This window comes from Drosophila sulfurigaster, chromosome X (genome assembly GCF_023558435.1).
Source record: "Drosophila sulfurigaster albostrigata strain 15112-1811.04 chromosome X, ASM2355843v2, whole genome shotgun sequence".
In the NCBI taxonomy this organism is placed as follows: Eukaryota; Metazoa; Arthropoda; class Insecta; order Diptera; family Drosophilidae; genus Drosophila; species Drosophila sulfurigaster.
Window position 1 is genome coordinate 17,182,598 of NC_084885.1, and position 15,806 is coordinate 17,198,403.

The following is a 15,806-nucleotide window of genomic DNA, read 5'->3' on the forward strand; positions in this document are numbered from 1 at the left end:
TTCCAAATATTGCTTTCTTTTCTTTTCAAAAAGTAATTTGCTTAAAAGTAATTCTATTTCGTGAAATTTAAAATGTGTCAATTTATGAACATTTTATAGTTTAATATGAGCTCAGTGTTTTAATCCGACCAGCATTTTAATTAACTTGCACTTAATATGCTCAGCACATTCAATGTTTGGAGTAGACTTCAGCATCCAACATTATCCTTTTGTCTTTGATGATTAATATTTGTGTCTAAGCAATGATTAAGAGCATAATAATATTTGCAGTCTAAGTAGACAGTTAAGTGATAAATAATATTTAATATCTTAATTACGAAAGTTTGTCAACGCAATCTTTTGAACTGAAACTTTTGCCACACACACATTAAAAGTGTGTGTGTACGAGTGTGTGTGAAGTGAAAACATATCAATTTGATTAGTTTTTGTACCTGTTGCATTTATTATCCCCGCAAGAGCAATAAAAACCTTTTACGCTTCAACTATAATAATGGGGTTTGGCAAAAGGTAAAGTAAGAAATTTACTGGCACAAGGCACAAAACCAAAACCAAAGGCGAAGGCGAAGGCAAAGCACAAACTTATAGATAGCTCAGAGCCAAGTTTGTTGAGCAGCCAAGCCATTTTGGACCGAAACTTTACACAAATTGAGGAAAATCAGTCAAAAGCAAAAGGATGCGACGGGAAGGCCGAAGAGGTGAATACTTGGTTTTTGCGTCATGACGGAGGTTGGGGAGCTTATCGATTAGTCTCAGCAGCTGGTCGGTGTGAATTGTGTGAGTGAAATTGAAGGCGGAATTTGCTGTCACGATATTTTATGACTTGTGGAGGACCTCGAAAACTGTTTTCTATTTTTTTTTTTTGCTGTTGTTGTTTTTTCTAACCGGCTTAACATGAGCATAACACTCAAAGCCACATTGCCGATGTTCCAGGGTGTTCAAGGCGCTTTTTGGTCTGCTCTCGTAGACGGGGTTAATGTTAGTCAAGAAACGGAGGAGGAGATTGAAAGGGGAGCGGAGAGGGAGAGAGACTGCGACTGAGACTGAGAGTGAGAGTGGGGATAACAGGCGGCGACATTCGCACAGCATAAAAAGCTGTGCGCTCCAAATGACAGCCGGATTATTTTGGCATTAGGTAAATTAAGACAAGCAAATAGGATTTATATGGTCCCCATATAGCAGCAGCAGCAGCAGCGAAAAATAACAACAGCAGCAACAAGATGAACATCAAGAAAATAAGCGACATTTACGACATCATTTGATTTACTCAAATGAAACTCGCGCTTCTGCTGCTGAATGGCAAAACAATGTCAAAGTCAAAGTCGAGGTCGAACTGGATGTCAAAGCCAGAGATTTTAAACTGACAACAGACCATAAAATACCGAACCGAAAGCCAAAGCAAAAGCGAACCAAAATACCGAATCAAAACCGAACCGAAATGAAAACAAAAACAGAAACAGAAGCACATAAAAAGCAATGGCAGAGCCCAAAAATAAAAATGAATTTCCTAGGAGCATACTTGAAATAAAAAGCAAGTCAGAAAGCTACAGTCGAGTGTGGTCGACTGTAAGATACCCGCTACCTGTTTTCAATAAAAGCAAAACAGTGAGGTATTAATTTTTAAATATACCAAATAAATGTTCCCAAAAATAATGAAGATATACCGAAGTCTGTATTTGGTATATAATATTTGTGTGAAACTACATTCACAATATACCGCTTATTGATAAATATATTATATTTGGTATATTGATGGAGAACTATGTATATTAGAAATATACCATAGAGTGCAAAATATAACAGATTCTCAAACCAAAGCAACTAAGATCCTGTCTTTATAGGGTCGAAGATGACTCCTTCTGCCTGTTACATAAATTTAGTTGAGACACAAAGTTAAAATACCCTTCTATCCTATGGGTAGCGGATATGAAAAAAACAAAATAAACAAATGTCATAATATTATTGGCGTAATGAGCTTAAGCCAAATCAAGTCGGGTTGCAGTCCATAGAGATCTAGTAAAAAGACAATTCAAAACTTTAGTAAATGAAGAGAAGAGTGTAGAGTGTCTGAAAACTGTATTACAAAACCTATATAAAATCTATTTTTAAATCATGAATTAATTGCCAAAACTCAGCTATATTTTTTCTAGCTCGCATTTATTAAAAAAGTTCAGTCGTTTTATTTTTAATGATTCAATTTAGACAATTTCACAAATGCATTGTTGAAAAAGTTTACAAAGTGTTTTATGTTTGTACTTTATTAAATTTTTGCGAAATATGCCTTAAACAAATTGAAAATGAACCATGCTTAAGCTGAAGCTTTGTTTTTTTTCATTGAATTAAATTGCAAACTTTACGTGCATATTGAATGGAGCTTAATGCATTTATAGAGAAAGAGAGCAAGCATTGTCCGGGTCTTGAGCATGGATTTGCAGCACTTTTTGTTAATGAGTTAACTGTCAGCTGTTGAACGTTGTTGTTGTGCGCAAATCTTTTTGGAAAGCAACAAGAGAAGGCAGAAGAAAAAACACAAAGAGTCGGCTGTAGCTGTAGCTGTAGCTGTCGCACTCAATTCGCCATCAGCATAATTAAAAACAACAATAGTAGTAACAATCACAATGGCATGGAAGAAGGCAACAACAAAGCGCTGCACTCGACACTCTGAGATAAACGAAAAACTTTCAACGCGTCAAACTTGCAACCAAAGTTGTCATCCAGTCATTTCGTCAACCAGTTAGTCAGTTAGTAAAAGAGAGAGAGAGAGATAGAGCCGGCTCTCAACTCATTACAAACACCCCGACAAGAGAAAAGTTTGACTAATCTATGGCTTTATATTGAGCACATGCCAGTCAAGCCCAAGCCCAAGCCCAAGCCCATTAGACTAGAATCTCTCTCTCTGTGGCAATCCTGGCTCCGGATGCGCACGCTTGGCCGCCCAACGTCCGGTCCCCGGTCCTCGGTTCTGTGCCTCTCTACCTCTCTCTCTCCCTCTCTCTCTCTTGAGGCAAGCTTGAGTTTATAACTAAAGCACTTCCGGGCCAAGTTCGGTTCGGACGGGTAGTTTGAGTGCTGATGAGTTTCAAATTGCTGTCGTCACAATTTATTTATTTGCCACTCTATTTGAGTTTATATTTGACAAGCATTGACTCGTTTTTTTTCCCCCCTCTGTGTGGCAAATGCATTCGATTTAAATCAATAAACATCTGCCCAACATTCATTCGCACTCATTCACACTCAATGTTGTGCAATTTTTTTCGTATTTTACTTTTTTTAGACATATTTGTTGTCATGCTGCTTGTTGCAGACATTTGCTGACAGCTCAAAAAAACCAAAAACAAAACAACAGAGAAAAGAAATAAACGACCTTCATAAATGCGTGATGAAAATGTTGCCTTCACTTTTTGTTGTTGTTGTTGTTGTTGGGCAACATTTTTGCCCAAAAAAAAAAAGAAGTAAAGCCAAAAAGAATGCCCAGGGATATCCATTCACACTTAGGATATATACAACGAGCGAGTACTCGACTTGCTCGACTTTAGTCTCTCTCCGACTCGGAGATGCCATTTGTAGCGCAATCACGTAGCAACAATCACGCAGAATCATTGCGCCATCACTTATTGACAAATACATGTATACACACACACACACACACACACACACACAACCGCACACACACTCTCTCACATACTTCCGTCGTCAGTCGGAAACAAGACGTGACAAATGTCGTAAAAAATGTGATATAAGCAAATTAGATATTTCTGTCTAAGAACATTTTATATATTTACCCAAGTAATGACCAGATTAAAGGAAATGGACGAACGAACTGTGAGAGTATAGGAGAAGGCCATTAAAATAGTTTCACAAACGACCGCAATTATCCTTTCTAATAATTCAAACAAAAAAATACATTTTAAAATTTTAATAAAGAATCAACAAGTAAGAAAGCCACAGTCAACAATGCTCGGCTGTAAGATGCAGAGACACAGAAGCCCTTAAATATACCGATGGCTATATTTGGTTTATCAAGATTATGCTACATACCAAAAATGTACGGTAAAGTACAAAATATACCAGATTGCCAGCCAAAATAACTAAAACCCGGTTGAAGTTGGCATTATTTTCCATACAAAATCCATAAATGCTGCAGTTAAGAGTGTATATACCAAAAATTGTGAATCAATCTGCAATTTGCTATTTGATTTTTTTTTTTCCAATTTTCGGAGGCGGAAGTGAGCGTAGCAATATTTTTGAATAAAATTTGATCTGAGTGTGCAAACATAACAAGTGCTATCAATATAGCTTCATCTCTATAGTTTCTGGGATATAGGTGTTGATACGGACGGGCGGACAGACGGACATGGCTATATCGTCTCGCCTGTTAAGGCTGATCAAGAATATATATATACTTTATAAGGTCAGGGATGTCTCCTTTTACATGTTACATACTCTTCATAGAGGCACAAAGTTAGTAACGGGCGTTAAAGAACTATAATAAAATTAGAACTGATCACAATTAAAAAAAAATTACATTTTCAATAAAAATCGAATTATGGATAAAAGCTAGCTGCTGTTAAATTTGTATATATTTTATAATTTGTTTGTGCTAAGTTGCGCATTAAAAGTTGATATTTAAAAATTTGAAACAACTCTAAATATTAATGTTTGTTTTGCTTCTTACAAAAATTATACTAAAAATGCAAGATAAACTCTACATGAAACAAGCTTTAAATAAAGCTTTGTTATTATTTTGATCGTAAATAAGTAGTTTATATTTTTATTTACTTTTTATTTAGAGACAATATCAAATATTATAGCTGCAACATATACATGCTTCTATATTTCGTATAGTTTGCAATTAAATAAATAAATTTAATATGAGCGAAGTTAGGATTGAAAAAAAATAAAATAAAGCATCATTATTCTTGTGTCTGAAAATACATTTACATTTCTCTTATGTTTATTTACTTTTTGTTTTATTAAATTGAAATAATTTAATAAATATGCTAATCTATTTTTCCGTTCCTTATTATTGTTGAGTCTGAAAATGCGTTGCAATAAAAAAGCAAGTCGAAAACTGTATTATTCTTTAAATGACAGAATATTTTACTTTAAAAGATTGAGTATTTTTTAGAAGTTCAATTCGAAGATAAATATAATCGTATTAAGTAATCACGTGAAAATTGATCGTTTTATTGAGAAATCGAAATCCCATTTCATATTGAGCAGGAAATAAATGAAAACAAATGGCAACAACTGAATCTAATTTGATGCTTCACATACATTTAGTTTCTAAAGACATGAATGTGTAATCGTCTATATACATATGTGTGTGTGTGTTAGTCTCTCTCAATGTGTGTGGGTGTGTGTTTTCGTTAGGCATTGACATTGCCCTTCAAATAATTTTGCATTTTAGGCTGTCATTCAATTTGGATTTATAGGCAAATTCATGGCCTTGTTTATGTCGTGTATTTGCAAACATTTTTCTTGTTACGGCTGCCGCTGCTGCTGCTTTTCTTTTTTACAAGGCAGGCACAAAAAAATCAAAAAATAGAGACGTAGATAGAAAGCAAACTGAGAGAGAGAGAGAGAGTGAGATGTGTGCGTGTAACTGTCCTTGGCCGTTTGTTGTTGACGCGTCAACTTGCCCACATTGAGGCGTCCTTTTTATTTATTTGAGAGACAAAATTTGTCATTTATCTCAATAATGTTTGAATGCCAATGCTGGCTCATTGTTGTAGCCGACGACGAAGCCGCCGCCGTCGCCGACACTCTTGATGCTCAATATTATTCACCTCTGCGTTTTCGGTCTATGTATTTTTTTCATTCATTTATTACGTCTACGCACTGTTGTGGTTCTTTGGCTCTATCGGCGGCTCCTTCTTCGTCGTTCAGCAGCACACACAAAGTGTGCTCAATTACAGTGCCATTCATCACATGCCAAATAGCAGACACTCTAAATAATTGCAACAAATATTGATAGAAATTGCCCCCCAAACAATGAATAATAATAATGAATTCCTCACTCACACAGCTAAGCGAACTGTGCCCAACACAACAGCATATATAATTAAATAACCAATACACTGAATAATTATGTTGCATTAACTGCGAAAATTAAAAGCAAATCAGCAGCAGCAATAAATGCTTACTTTGAGCGTGCCTCAATCGGATTTCATTATCCATTTTAATGGCTATGAAATTGCGTTCAGATCAATCGACCAGTTGACCTTCTGTTGCCAAAAGAATTCTACAATTTAATGGCACATTTCTTTTGTAATTATTTATCACTCAATTTCATTTTTGGCTTTGACTAGATTTTCTTATTTTTGATAATATTGGTTTATAGGAGAAAACCAATAAATTTCCTAATATACATTTCGTGATTATCAAATATGAAGACACTTTTGCTGTAATTATTTATCACCCAATTTCTTTGAGTAATGACCATGATTAGATATTCTTTATTTTTAAAATATTGATTTCCAACAGAAGGGCAATAATTTTGCAACAAATTTTATAGACGCTCTTTTCCAATTTTTGTTCAATGAATAGAGTTCAATATGCATCATGTAATTATCAAATTTAATAACACTTTATCACCCAATTTTAATTTTTTTTTTTTTGGTATTGAGTAATGACCACGATTAGATATTTTATTAAATATTCCATTCTCCTTTTTTATCAATGAATAATATTTTTGCATTATTTCATATTTTGTTGATATTTCTTTAGTATTTTATACACTTTAGTTTTTATTTTTAGTAGTTGCTTGCAGAATTCTTGAAACTTTATTGTTTTATAGTCCGATACTTATATAAAAAGTGGAATTAAATAATTGAAAATGAAAGCTGACAATGTTCTAAACAAATTAGTATCGATTATTTTGTAAGCATGATTTAACTTATAATTTTCTTAATAAATTAGTGAAGATTATTTCGTAAGCATGATTTACATTTGAATTGAACTTTTAGTAATTTAATAGATTCTTTTTAATTTCTTCAGAAATCGAATTAAAGAATTTTCAAGACTTCCAATTAAAGTTAAAGCTCTGACTATGAAATTTATACAAAGTCTTTTCATTTTCTTCAAAACTAGAACTGATGAACATTACATGAATTTGTTTGACATTTGAAATAAATGAAAATTACAATTCCACTCTTAAATCGTGTGAATGCTGGCAGTGTGTGGCAACTTTAATCAAATTAGCCATGTGATGTTGGATAGTTAGTTAAGCTGCTGCCAGCTGAAATGCCAGTTGACATTCGTCTAAGTTTCTGTTTGTTTGTTAGCGATGATCTCCGCTTTTATTTTTTTGTTCTCATCTCTGTTTTGTGTTGTTCTGTTTCTGTTTCTGTCTGCTGTCTGCTGTTTCTCTTTCTGTTCGGGCGGCACACACGTCCAATACTTAACGCAAAGTCTGTCAACGTTTGCAGAGTGTTTGGTCCCAGCTTATGACTATCTCCGCACCTATCTCCCACTCTCTCTCTCTCTCCCTCTCTGTCTCTCTGTCTCGCACTCTGTTGTCAATCTCTTTCCCAATGGAAATAAATTCCAACTGAAGCTCTCCATACACATGACTTGAGCCGAGCACCAGCGAATTTCGATTTTGTGTAGAGACCAAAAGGAAATTTAAATGAGATTTGCGTGTGGATGACAGAGGTGTGGGAAGAGGGAAATGATGCTGCGGGCGGGGGGAAAAGGAGGAGGGGTGCGCATGCTTGAACCTAAATTTCAGTGAATTGGAATCTCTGTGTATGCGAGTGTGTGTTTCAGGTTTACTGCCACCGTTCATGTCTCGTATGTTTGCTGGCATGTTTGCTGGCTAATTACAATGCTGCGCACTTTAATGCTGATTAAGTGACACGTTTCTCTCTCAGCTGTGTGGGGGGGGGGGGCGGGGACCACATTCCTGGTTCCTTTGGTTCGATATGGTGGCCTGTGTGTCGAAATTGAATGAATCGCAGCAAATCGCAGTCAGTCAGGTTCTATTAATAGTGCTCATTATTGGCATTTTGGCAATGGCCAAGTCAGCACTAAGCATACACACACACACTCATTTACTAAGCCAACGTGTGTGTACGTTTATGTGTGTGTGTGTGTGTATGTGTCAGCGTGTGTGCGTATATCAAACGTCAATTGAATTGACGGCCTGTTGGCGCCAGCAGTGAGAAAAACAACGACAAAGCCCAGCAGACGCATTAAGCTGGCGTCGCCATCCGAAAAATACTCGTTCCCACACTCACACGAACATCTACTGGAGCACACACACACTCACACAGATGTAACTCCTTGCTGAAGAAAGGTTGAAGCAAGAGGTTTACTGCGATATTAATGATAATGGCTAACCAGAAAAATAAGAAATATTTGTATGAATACAAATGTATTTTCATATAAATATGTTATTATGAAAACACACAAAAAATTAAATAATAATAATATTAAAAAATATAATAAAAAATACATCACTTCAATATTAATATCAAATATTAATATCAAAATAAATATTCAATGCATATATTTTCCACTGAATAATATTAATAAATTAAACAAATGCATTCCATTAATTCATTCCCACAAACCATTCAACGGCAAGCTAAAAATTAAGCTTAGGAGCTCATTAATAGAAATTCGTCAATTGAAAAATTTCTTATTCTATAGAGTAACTTTTAGTCAGTCAGTTGCATAGCATCATCATTGTTTTATATTTTCTTTTGTGGTTTTTATGTGCCTAATGCTCAACAATTTCATTTACATTTTCGGCACATTTAATTCTGTTGTGTACGTGTGTGCGTAATACACGGCGAATGCGTAATTTTCCCATGCTGCCAGTTTTTCATTTCACCGCCATCTCTCTTTTATCTTTAGTTACCTAAAAGGTATGCTATGATTTCTTATTTAGAGATCTTTTTTTTTTTTGCTTGCTCTATGACATCCATTTAATGTGGGTGACCAAGGAGATTTCCCATTTGCCATTGTTCTCGCCAACTCAAAAGGAGTTTTTCGAGAAAACGGCCACTTCACAATTCTTTTTGCCTGCTCTTAATTCCAATTTAGTTAATTGAAAAGTATCAACAGCATTCGGCCTTCTCTAGAATGGAATTTAACCTTACAAGGGACTTGTTTATTTCTGGATGAAATGTTATAAAAGTGCAGAGACTTTAAATTTAAATAGCCATTAAATGACCAACAAAAAAAAACACACCTTACACAATATATTTCAATAGAGAAGTGCAAATATTTGATAAATCCATAATTTGCGCTTATGCTTTTAACATTCCAATTTTCAATTAAAATATTTTGATAAACTCAATTGCAAATTCAAATAAACTAGCTTCAGGGCTTCAGAGCATCTGAAAATACCTTTGGTAGCAACCTTCGATAATTGTATTGAGAGCAAATGAAATTGTCTTGCATTTAAATGTGCTCGTTTATTTTAATTGTCTTGGGGCAACATAATTGTTCATTTCATTTGTTTGCACATCGCAACCAGCAAATGTATTTTAATAATAATAGAAATTTTGTTATTACTTTCATTGTGTTGAAATCATACAATTATGTATGATTATACAATATATTATATATAATATTTAAGTGAAATGAGTAAAAATAAAATTCAAATAAAAGAGATTATGCAAAAATTATACGCTTTGCACTTACATGAAGCAAAATAAACGCGAAGCAAATAGCATTATTTTCTTTCTGCGCCTTCTATTTTACAGCTTCAGCTTAGCAGCAACAACTTCTTTTATACAGAATCAATGTCGCAACTTCTTCCGCTAGACTTATTTACATCTCTTTCTAACACCTTCTGCTTTACTTATAGCTTCCCACTAGCAACTTCTTCCATTAGACAAATCCTGCAATGTCATTAGCTTAGCTTAGCAGCAAATGCAACTGTTAGACACGATCAGCTAGCATTGCTGTCACACACACATATTTCCGTCTCCCTCTATTTCAGCTTGTGTTTTACTTATATGCAGTTGCTTAGTAGCAACTTCTTCCATTAGACAAATCATGCAAAGTCTCAGCTTAGTAGCAACTTCTTCCGTTAGAGATTCTAGGGTCTGTTTCTGTTAGATTCTTAATGTAAATGATGTTGCAACGACTTCTGCTAGATGTTTGCGTCTTTTGCTTTACATTTAGTGACTTAATAGCAACTTCTGTTAGACAAACACGGCAACGTATTTCGCTTACTTGGAATTGCATCAGTTTAGTTGCAGCTTAGAAATAATTATCGATCAACTAGCCCTCTATTTTACTTTTAGCGTTTACCTGAAAGAGCTTCAGCTGAGTAGCAATAACTTCTTTTATACAGAATCAATGTCGCAACCTCTTCCGCTAGACTTATTTACATCTCTTTCTAACACCTTCTGCTTTACTTATAGTTTCCCACTAGCAACTTCTTCCATTAGACAAATCCTGCAATGTCATTAGCTTAGCTTAGCAGCAAATGCAACTGTTAGACACGATCAGCTAGCATTTATTGCTGTCACACATACATATTTCCGTCTCCCTCTATTTCAGCTTGTGTTTTACTTATATGCAGTTGCTTAGTAGCAACTTCTTCCGTTAGACAAATCAAGCAAAGTCTTCAGCTTAGTAGCAACTTCTTCAGTTAGAGATTCTAGGGTCTGCTTCTGTTAGATTCTTAATGTAAGTGATGTTGCAACGACTTCTGCTAGATGTTTGCTCTACATTTAGTGACTTAGTAGCAACTTCTGTTAGACAAATACGTTGCTGTATTTTGCTTTACTTGAAATTGCATCAGTTTAGTAGCAGCTTATAGATAATTATCGATCAACTAGCAAATGGTTCTGCTATATTTAAATTTCATTTTATTTTGCAAAATTTAGTGCCATAAATACGCTTTTTCAAGTATTTTTAAATGGGAATTTAAATTTTTTTAAGTTATTGCTTTGGATGTGCGTTGATAGTTCAACTTTGTTTAAAAGATTTTATATAATTTTGGTTTCAAAATGAATTTTTGATAAATTCACCTTTAATCTGTCAATTGAAGACTTTTAGCCACGAAAATGTGTGTTCACAAAGTGTTTTGCCACTATGCAAATTTGAAGAATGCAGTATAATCTTAGACAAGATGAAAGAACTCATCTACACGAAACCCCAAAACTTTTGCAGCCGTCAATCAATAGTGTGCTGAGTGAAGTTTCAATGTAAACTGACTAACATAAGTATGATGACAGTGTGTGTGTGTAAGTGAGCAACATATGTAGGCATGGAGTATTATAAGCGTTACTAGAGGTCAGACAAATATTAATAAAAAAAAGAAGTGAACAAACAAAGTTTTGCACAAACAGAAGAGAGAGAAAGAAAAAAGTCAAAGCCAAAGACGAAAAGCACACAAAACTGAAGCTCAGCTGTGACGAAGTTTGCGGCTCATTTTAATTTGATGGAAACTTGTGTGTTGTGCTGCTACTGCTGCTGCTGCTGCTTGTGTTCGACATGATTATTGATTGAAACTTTCCCCCATTTGATTTGTATCATTTCAGAAGAAGACGAAAGAAGGCAAAAGTCCAGAAGTTGAGTGTTGAACTGAGCGAAGACAAGATGCGTCGCTCCTCATTCACGCCCGTGTTCAATTTGAGCACTCAAGAGCCGTTGATTGTCGTCGAGGAGTCGCATGCCGCCGAGGATGGTGACGATCTGGAGGGCGCCGCCGGCGGGTGTGATCCCACAGCGACCAAGCGGAGTAACAGCGATGATTCCGAGCCGGACTCACCGGTTAATCCGTATCTGCTCTGCCCCTTCCCCGATATGCAGCAGCGACGCAAGCATTCGTTGCCATCGCTGCAAATAACCGAGGGCATTACCGCCAGCCAGGTGCGACGTCTATCGGAGGTGGGCGGCGAGACGGGTGGCCTCAGTCCCAAGGAGGTTGAATTTTTGGCCACGCTATCGCAGAAGGCCAATCCAACCGCAGGCGGTCGCCGGCATTCGGTGGTCACCATATCGGCGGTGCCCCCAACGCTTTTCGGACGCAATCGGCGTGAGTCCATTTCCGCTGTTTCGTTCAGGTAAATGACATTTTTATTTGCCTCGCCCAACCGAGTGTGGAGTGGAGCCACTTTAGTCCCAGTAATTGGAAGTTTTGTGCGCCATTAGCGACGGAAGTGCACAGCCAACGGACAACGAACAGACAGACGGACGGACAGACGGACGGACAGACGGACGGACAGACGGACGGACAGACGGACGGGTCACAGCATCAGTAAACTCTGTCCAAAAGGAAGAAAAAGAAAGGGAGAAAGCATGACTAAGAGAAAGCGACAGCGAAAGCGAGAGAGAGAACTTGAACATGGCTGGGCTTCTTTGACGCTCGCCTAATTGAATTGCGCCGCCGGCTGTTCGATGCTTTTGCTTCTGCTTCTCCTTCAGCTTCATCGTTTACTCCGGCTTGGTCTTCGGCCTCGACATCGGCATCGGCTTCTGCTCTGGCTTTTGTGCTGTGCCATCAACAATTCTGATACCCTGGCAATGGCCATTGCGGTGGCCTCCTAATGAGATTGTCATGAAGCTGCCAAGCCCTCAAGTGTCGTTAAAAGGCTCAATCTAAATGCATAACCCCTCAGACAGTTTAATGCCATATAAATTGAAAATACGTATACGCAAAATACGTTTATACGATGTATGTTAGTCCTATGTTCTTATCCTCCTCCTCCTCCTCCATCTCATCTTCTTCTCCTTCTTTATGTCCGTGTCGTTATGCGAATTACGGAAAGAACGTAAATTGAAAAATCAGCACCTTTTCAATACGATTTCAATTACAATTTCTCTCGCATGCTGGCGATCTTCTCATGGCTTTATACTGGTCATAGAAACATTTTGACGACTCAAAAATTGATATTAAAATGACAGCGTTAACTTGCAAAATTCATATTTTGTTATTATTTTGATTGATTTCAATTTTTTCTGTTAATATAAATAATTCTAATATAATGAATGTACGTTTCTGTGATTTAATTATTGTTTGGATATTTCCTTTTATTTTCTTTGTAACATTGAAGGAAACTAATTATTTATTCTTGTTCCTAACTGTTATTATTTTTAAATTTGGTTGTAGATAATAACTATAGAAGTTATTTAAGAAATACTTTTATATAGGCAATCACGCCTACTTACGGGTCTTAGTTTTAGTTTTAATACTCTATGGAATACATATATCAATATACCAAATGTAGTCTTCGGTATATTAAATTGGTATATTTTAGTTAATACCGAACTATTTTGCTTTTATTCACTATTTATCGGCTAGGTCACAGTCAAACAAACTAGACTCTAGCTTTCTTACTTGTTTATAATTTATTTTTATCATATTTTGATTTAATTAAGTTTAATTTAAGAAGTAAAATTATTTTATAAAACACATTAATTTTTAGAAAAGAAAAGATATTAAAGCTTCCTTTAAGTTATATAGAAGTTATTTTGCAAAATTATTATGTGATGCACTGTAAATATAATTAATAAAATATATTAAACTTAAAAGTTATGTCGATGTTAGCTTTTTTGCTTTGCTTTAAGCATAATATCATAGCGAAAACGAATTTACAATTATTTCTTAAACCTTAAGTTTGTATTAAAGTTATTTTCTACAATTATACTTTGATGTATTAAAATATATTTTACTTAAAAGTTATATTTATAAAATTATATAGCAAAATTATATTTTGCTTTAATTTAAGCTTGATTTAATAGACATTTAAAATCGAATTTTTCCTCTTAAACCTTAAGTTTGTATCAAAGTTATTTTACACAATTATGTTTTAATTTAGTAAAATATATTTTTCTTAAATTATATTTTGCTTTAATTTAAGTTTAATATAATAAACATACATATATTTTATTCAAAAGCGAAAACTCGTTTCATTCAACTTAAACTCGTTGGCATCCAGGGAATTCACGACGACGGAGAAAATGAGAATGAAAATGAAAATGAATTATAAGCAATATGTATTTATTGTAATTTATATTAATTTGCTTGCAGTGGCAGTCGTCGGGGCAGCGTCATCGCTGGACCACCGTTGACCGATCATCGCGGCAGCATTCACAACTTGCAGCTGGACATTATGGATGGGATTGTGCAGCAGCGCAAGACTCGCAGCGGCAGCGGCGTTTGGGCAGCACCCTTAATCCAGGAGGCGGATAGCAATGTGCCCGTGCAGACATAAGCGATTGCAGCAACAGCAGCAACAGCAACAGAAGCGAGCACAAACCACAAGTAATGGGCACACACACACACACACGCACACAAACAAGTAGAGAAAGTGGAAAAGGAAAGGAAACGGAAATGGATACACGCACAAGACAAAACACGGATGGCGAATTGACGAATTGGCGAGAGCAGCTGGACGAAACAAGCGCATGTTTATTAACATTTTCTTTTCTTTTCTCTTTTTCATGGATGCCTCAGCTCTTTTCCCTGCTCTCACTCACTCTCCCCCTCTCAATCTCTCTTGTTTTTTGGCTTGGCAGCGACAACGCTTAAAATAAACAAACAAACAAACCACAATTGCAAAAAACCAAAATGAAAATGAAGTCGCGCGTCACCAAAAATGGTTGAAATTGAAACAAGAGCGATAAACAAAGACAGAGAATGAACGCAAAAAGACAGAGAAAGACAGAGGTAAAGAGACAGGAGTGGGAGAAGAGTGAGAGGAATTTGCTGAAATGAGCAACAGCGAAAAAGTAAATATAAACGAAAAATGATAACAGCAATTTGCACACGTGCGATAACAAAAAAAAAATATGGAAACCTAATAAAATTAAAAAAAAATCCTCAACAAATTTAGGCAATTGATTGAAAGCGAATACAAAAGGAAAGTCGAAAAAGGTTTTGTGTTAAATAAAAAAATTATAATAAAATATAATTTACCATCAATTTTATAAAGATGAAAAACTTTTGCGTTAAAAAGAAATATTAAGACATTAATTTTACATAATTTATAATCAATTTTAATACTCGAAAAGGTTTTGTGTTTCATAGAAATATTGAAACATTAAACTCACATATTTAACAATCAAGTTTGAGAGTCAAAATAATTTTGCCTTTATTATAAATATTGAAAGAGTAATCTGACATATTTTAGAATCAATTTTAAGAGTCGAAAAGGTTTTGTGTTAAATATTAATATTCAAAATGAATTAACAACAATTTTAATATGTTTATGCTCTCAATTAAAGTTTAAATCTCAAACGAAGAGAAACTTGGCTTTGATATATTTAATTTGCGAAGCGACAAAAGTATTTTAATTGCATTCGTTTGATATTTGGCAGTGGAGATATAAGAGAACTAGAGATGTGCGCTGAGGTATCTGTGTAATCATCAAATCGCGTAGCGAGGTTGCATTTTTAATATGACATTGCAGCTAAACATAAAATTTATATATAGTTATATATAGTCGTACATAATGAATTGCAGCAACCTCGACGAGCAAAAACCCACACCAACATTAAGGACAGAATGGGTCAAGGACATTTCTCTCTATCACTATTACACACACACACACACACACAGACACATACACAGACGCGTGCACGCACACTCACACATTGTAAGACACACCCGCAAGGCTATTGCATTTAATGGTGGTGCTGCTGCACGTGGTTGGCCCACATGTCGTATGAGTAATATGGCACATAGTCTCAATGTCAATGCCAATGCCACTGTCGCCACATTTGATGGCCATTCGCTATTTTCGCTGATAAAATCCAGCAATCGCCTCTTCCTTCTCTCTCTGCCTTCCCTCCCTCCCTTCGCCTGTTGCTCTTCGGCATGGCAAAGCACAATGCGAGGC

The 15,806-nt window shown here is 35.6% G+C and overlaps 1 protein-coding gene across 2 annotated transcripts in view; it reads left to right on the forward strand.

Annotated features, from left to right (window-relative positions):
* LOC133848120 (uncharacterized) overlaps positions 1-14,998 on the forward strand; it is a 63,251-nt gene extending 48,253 nt beyond the window's left edge. Inside the window, exons 2-3 of one of the 2 annotated variants that reach the window (XM_062283517.1) lie at positions 11,508-12,029; positions 13,997-14,998. In XM_062283517.1, coding sequence (XP_062139501.1) covers positions 11,563-12,029; positions 13,997-14,180 — 651 coding nt within the window. In that variant the 5' untranslated portion in view covers positions 11,508-11,562 and the 3' untranslated portion in view covers positions 14,181-14,998. Of the gene's footprint in view, positions 1-11,504; positions 12,030-13,996 lie in introns of both variants that reach the window. The other variant, XM_062283516.1, reaches the window with a different exon arrangement.
* The last annotated feature ends 808 nt before the right edge of the window (positions 14,999-15,806 follow it).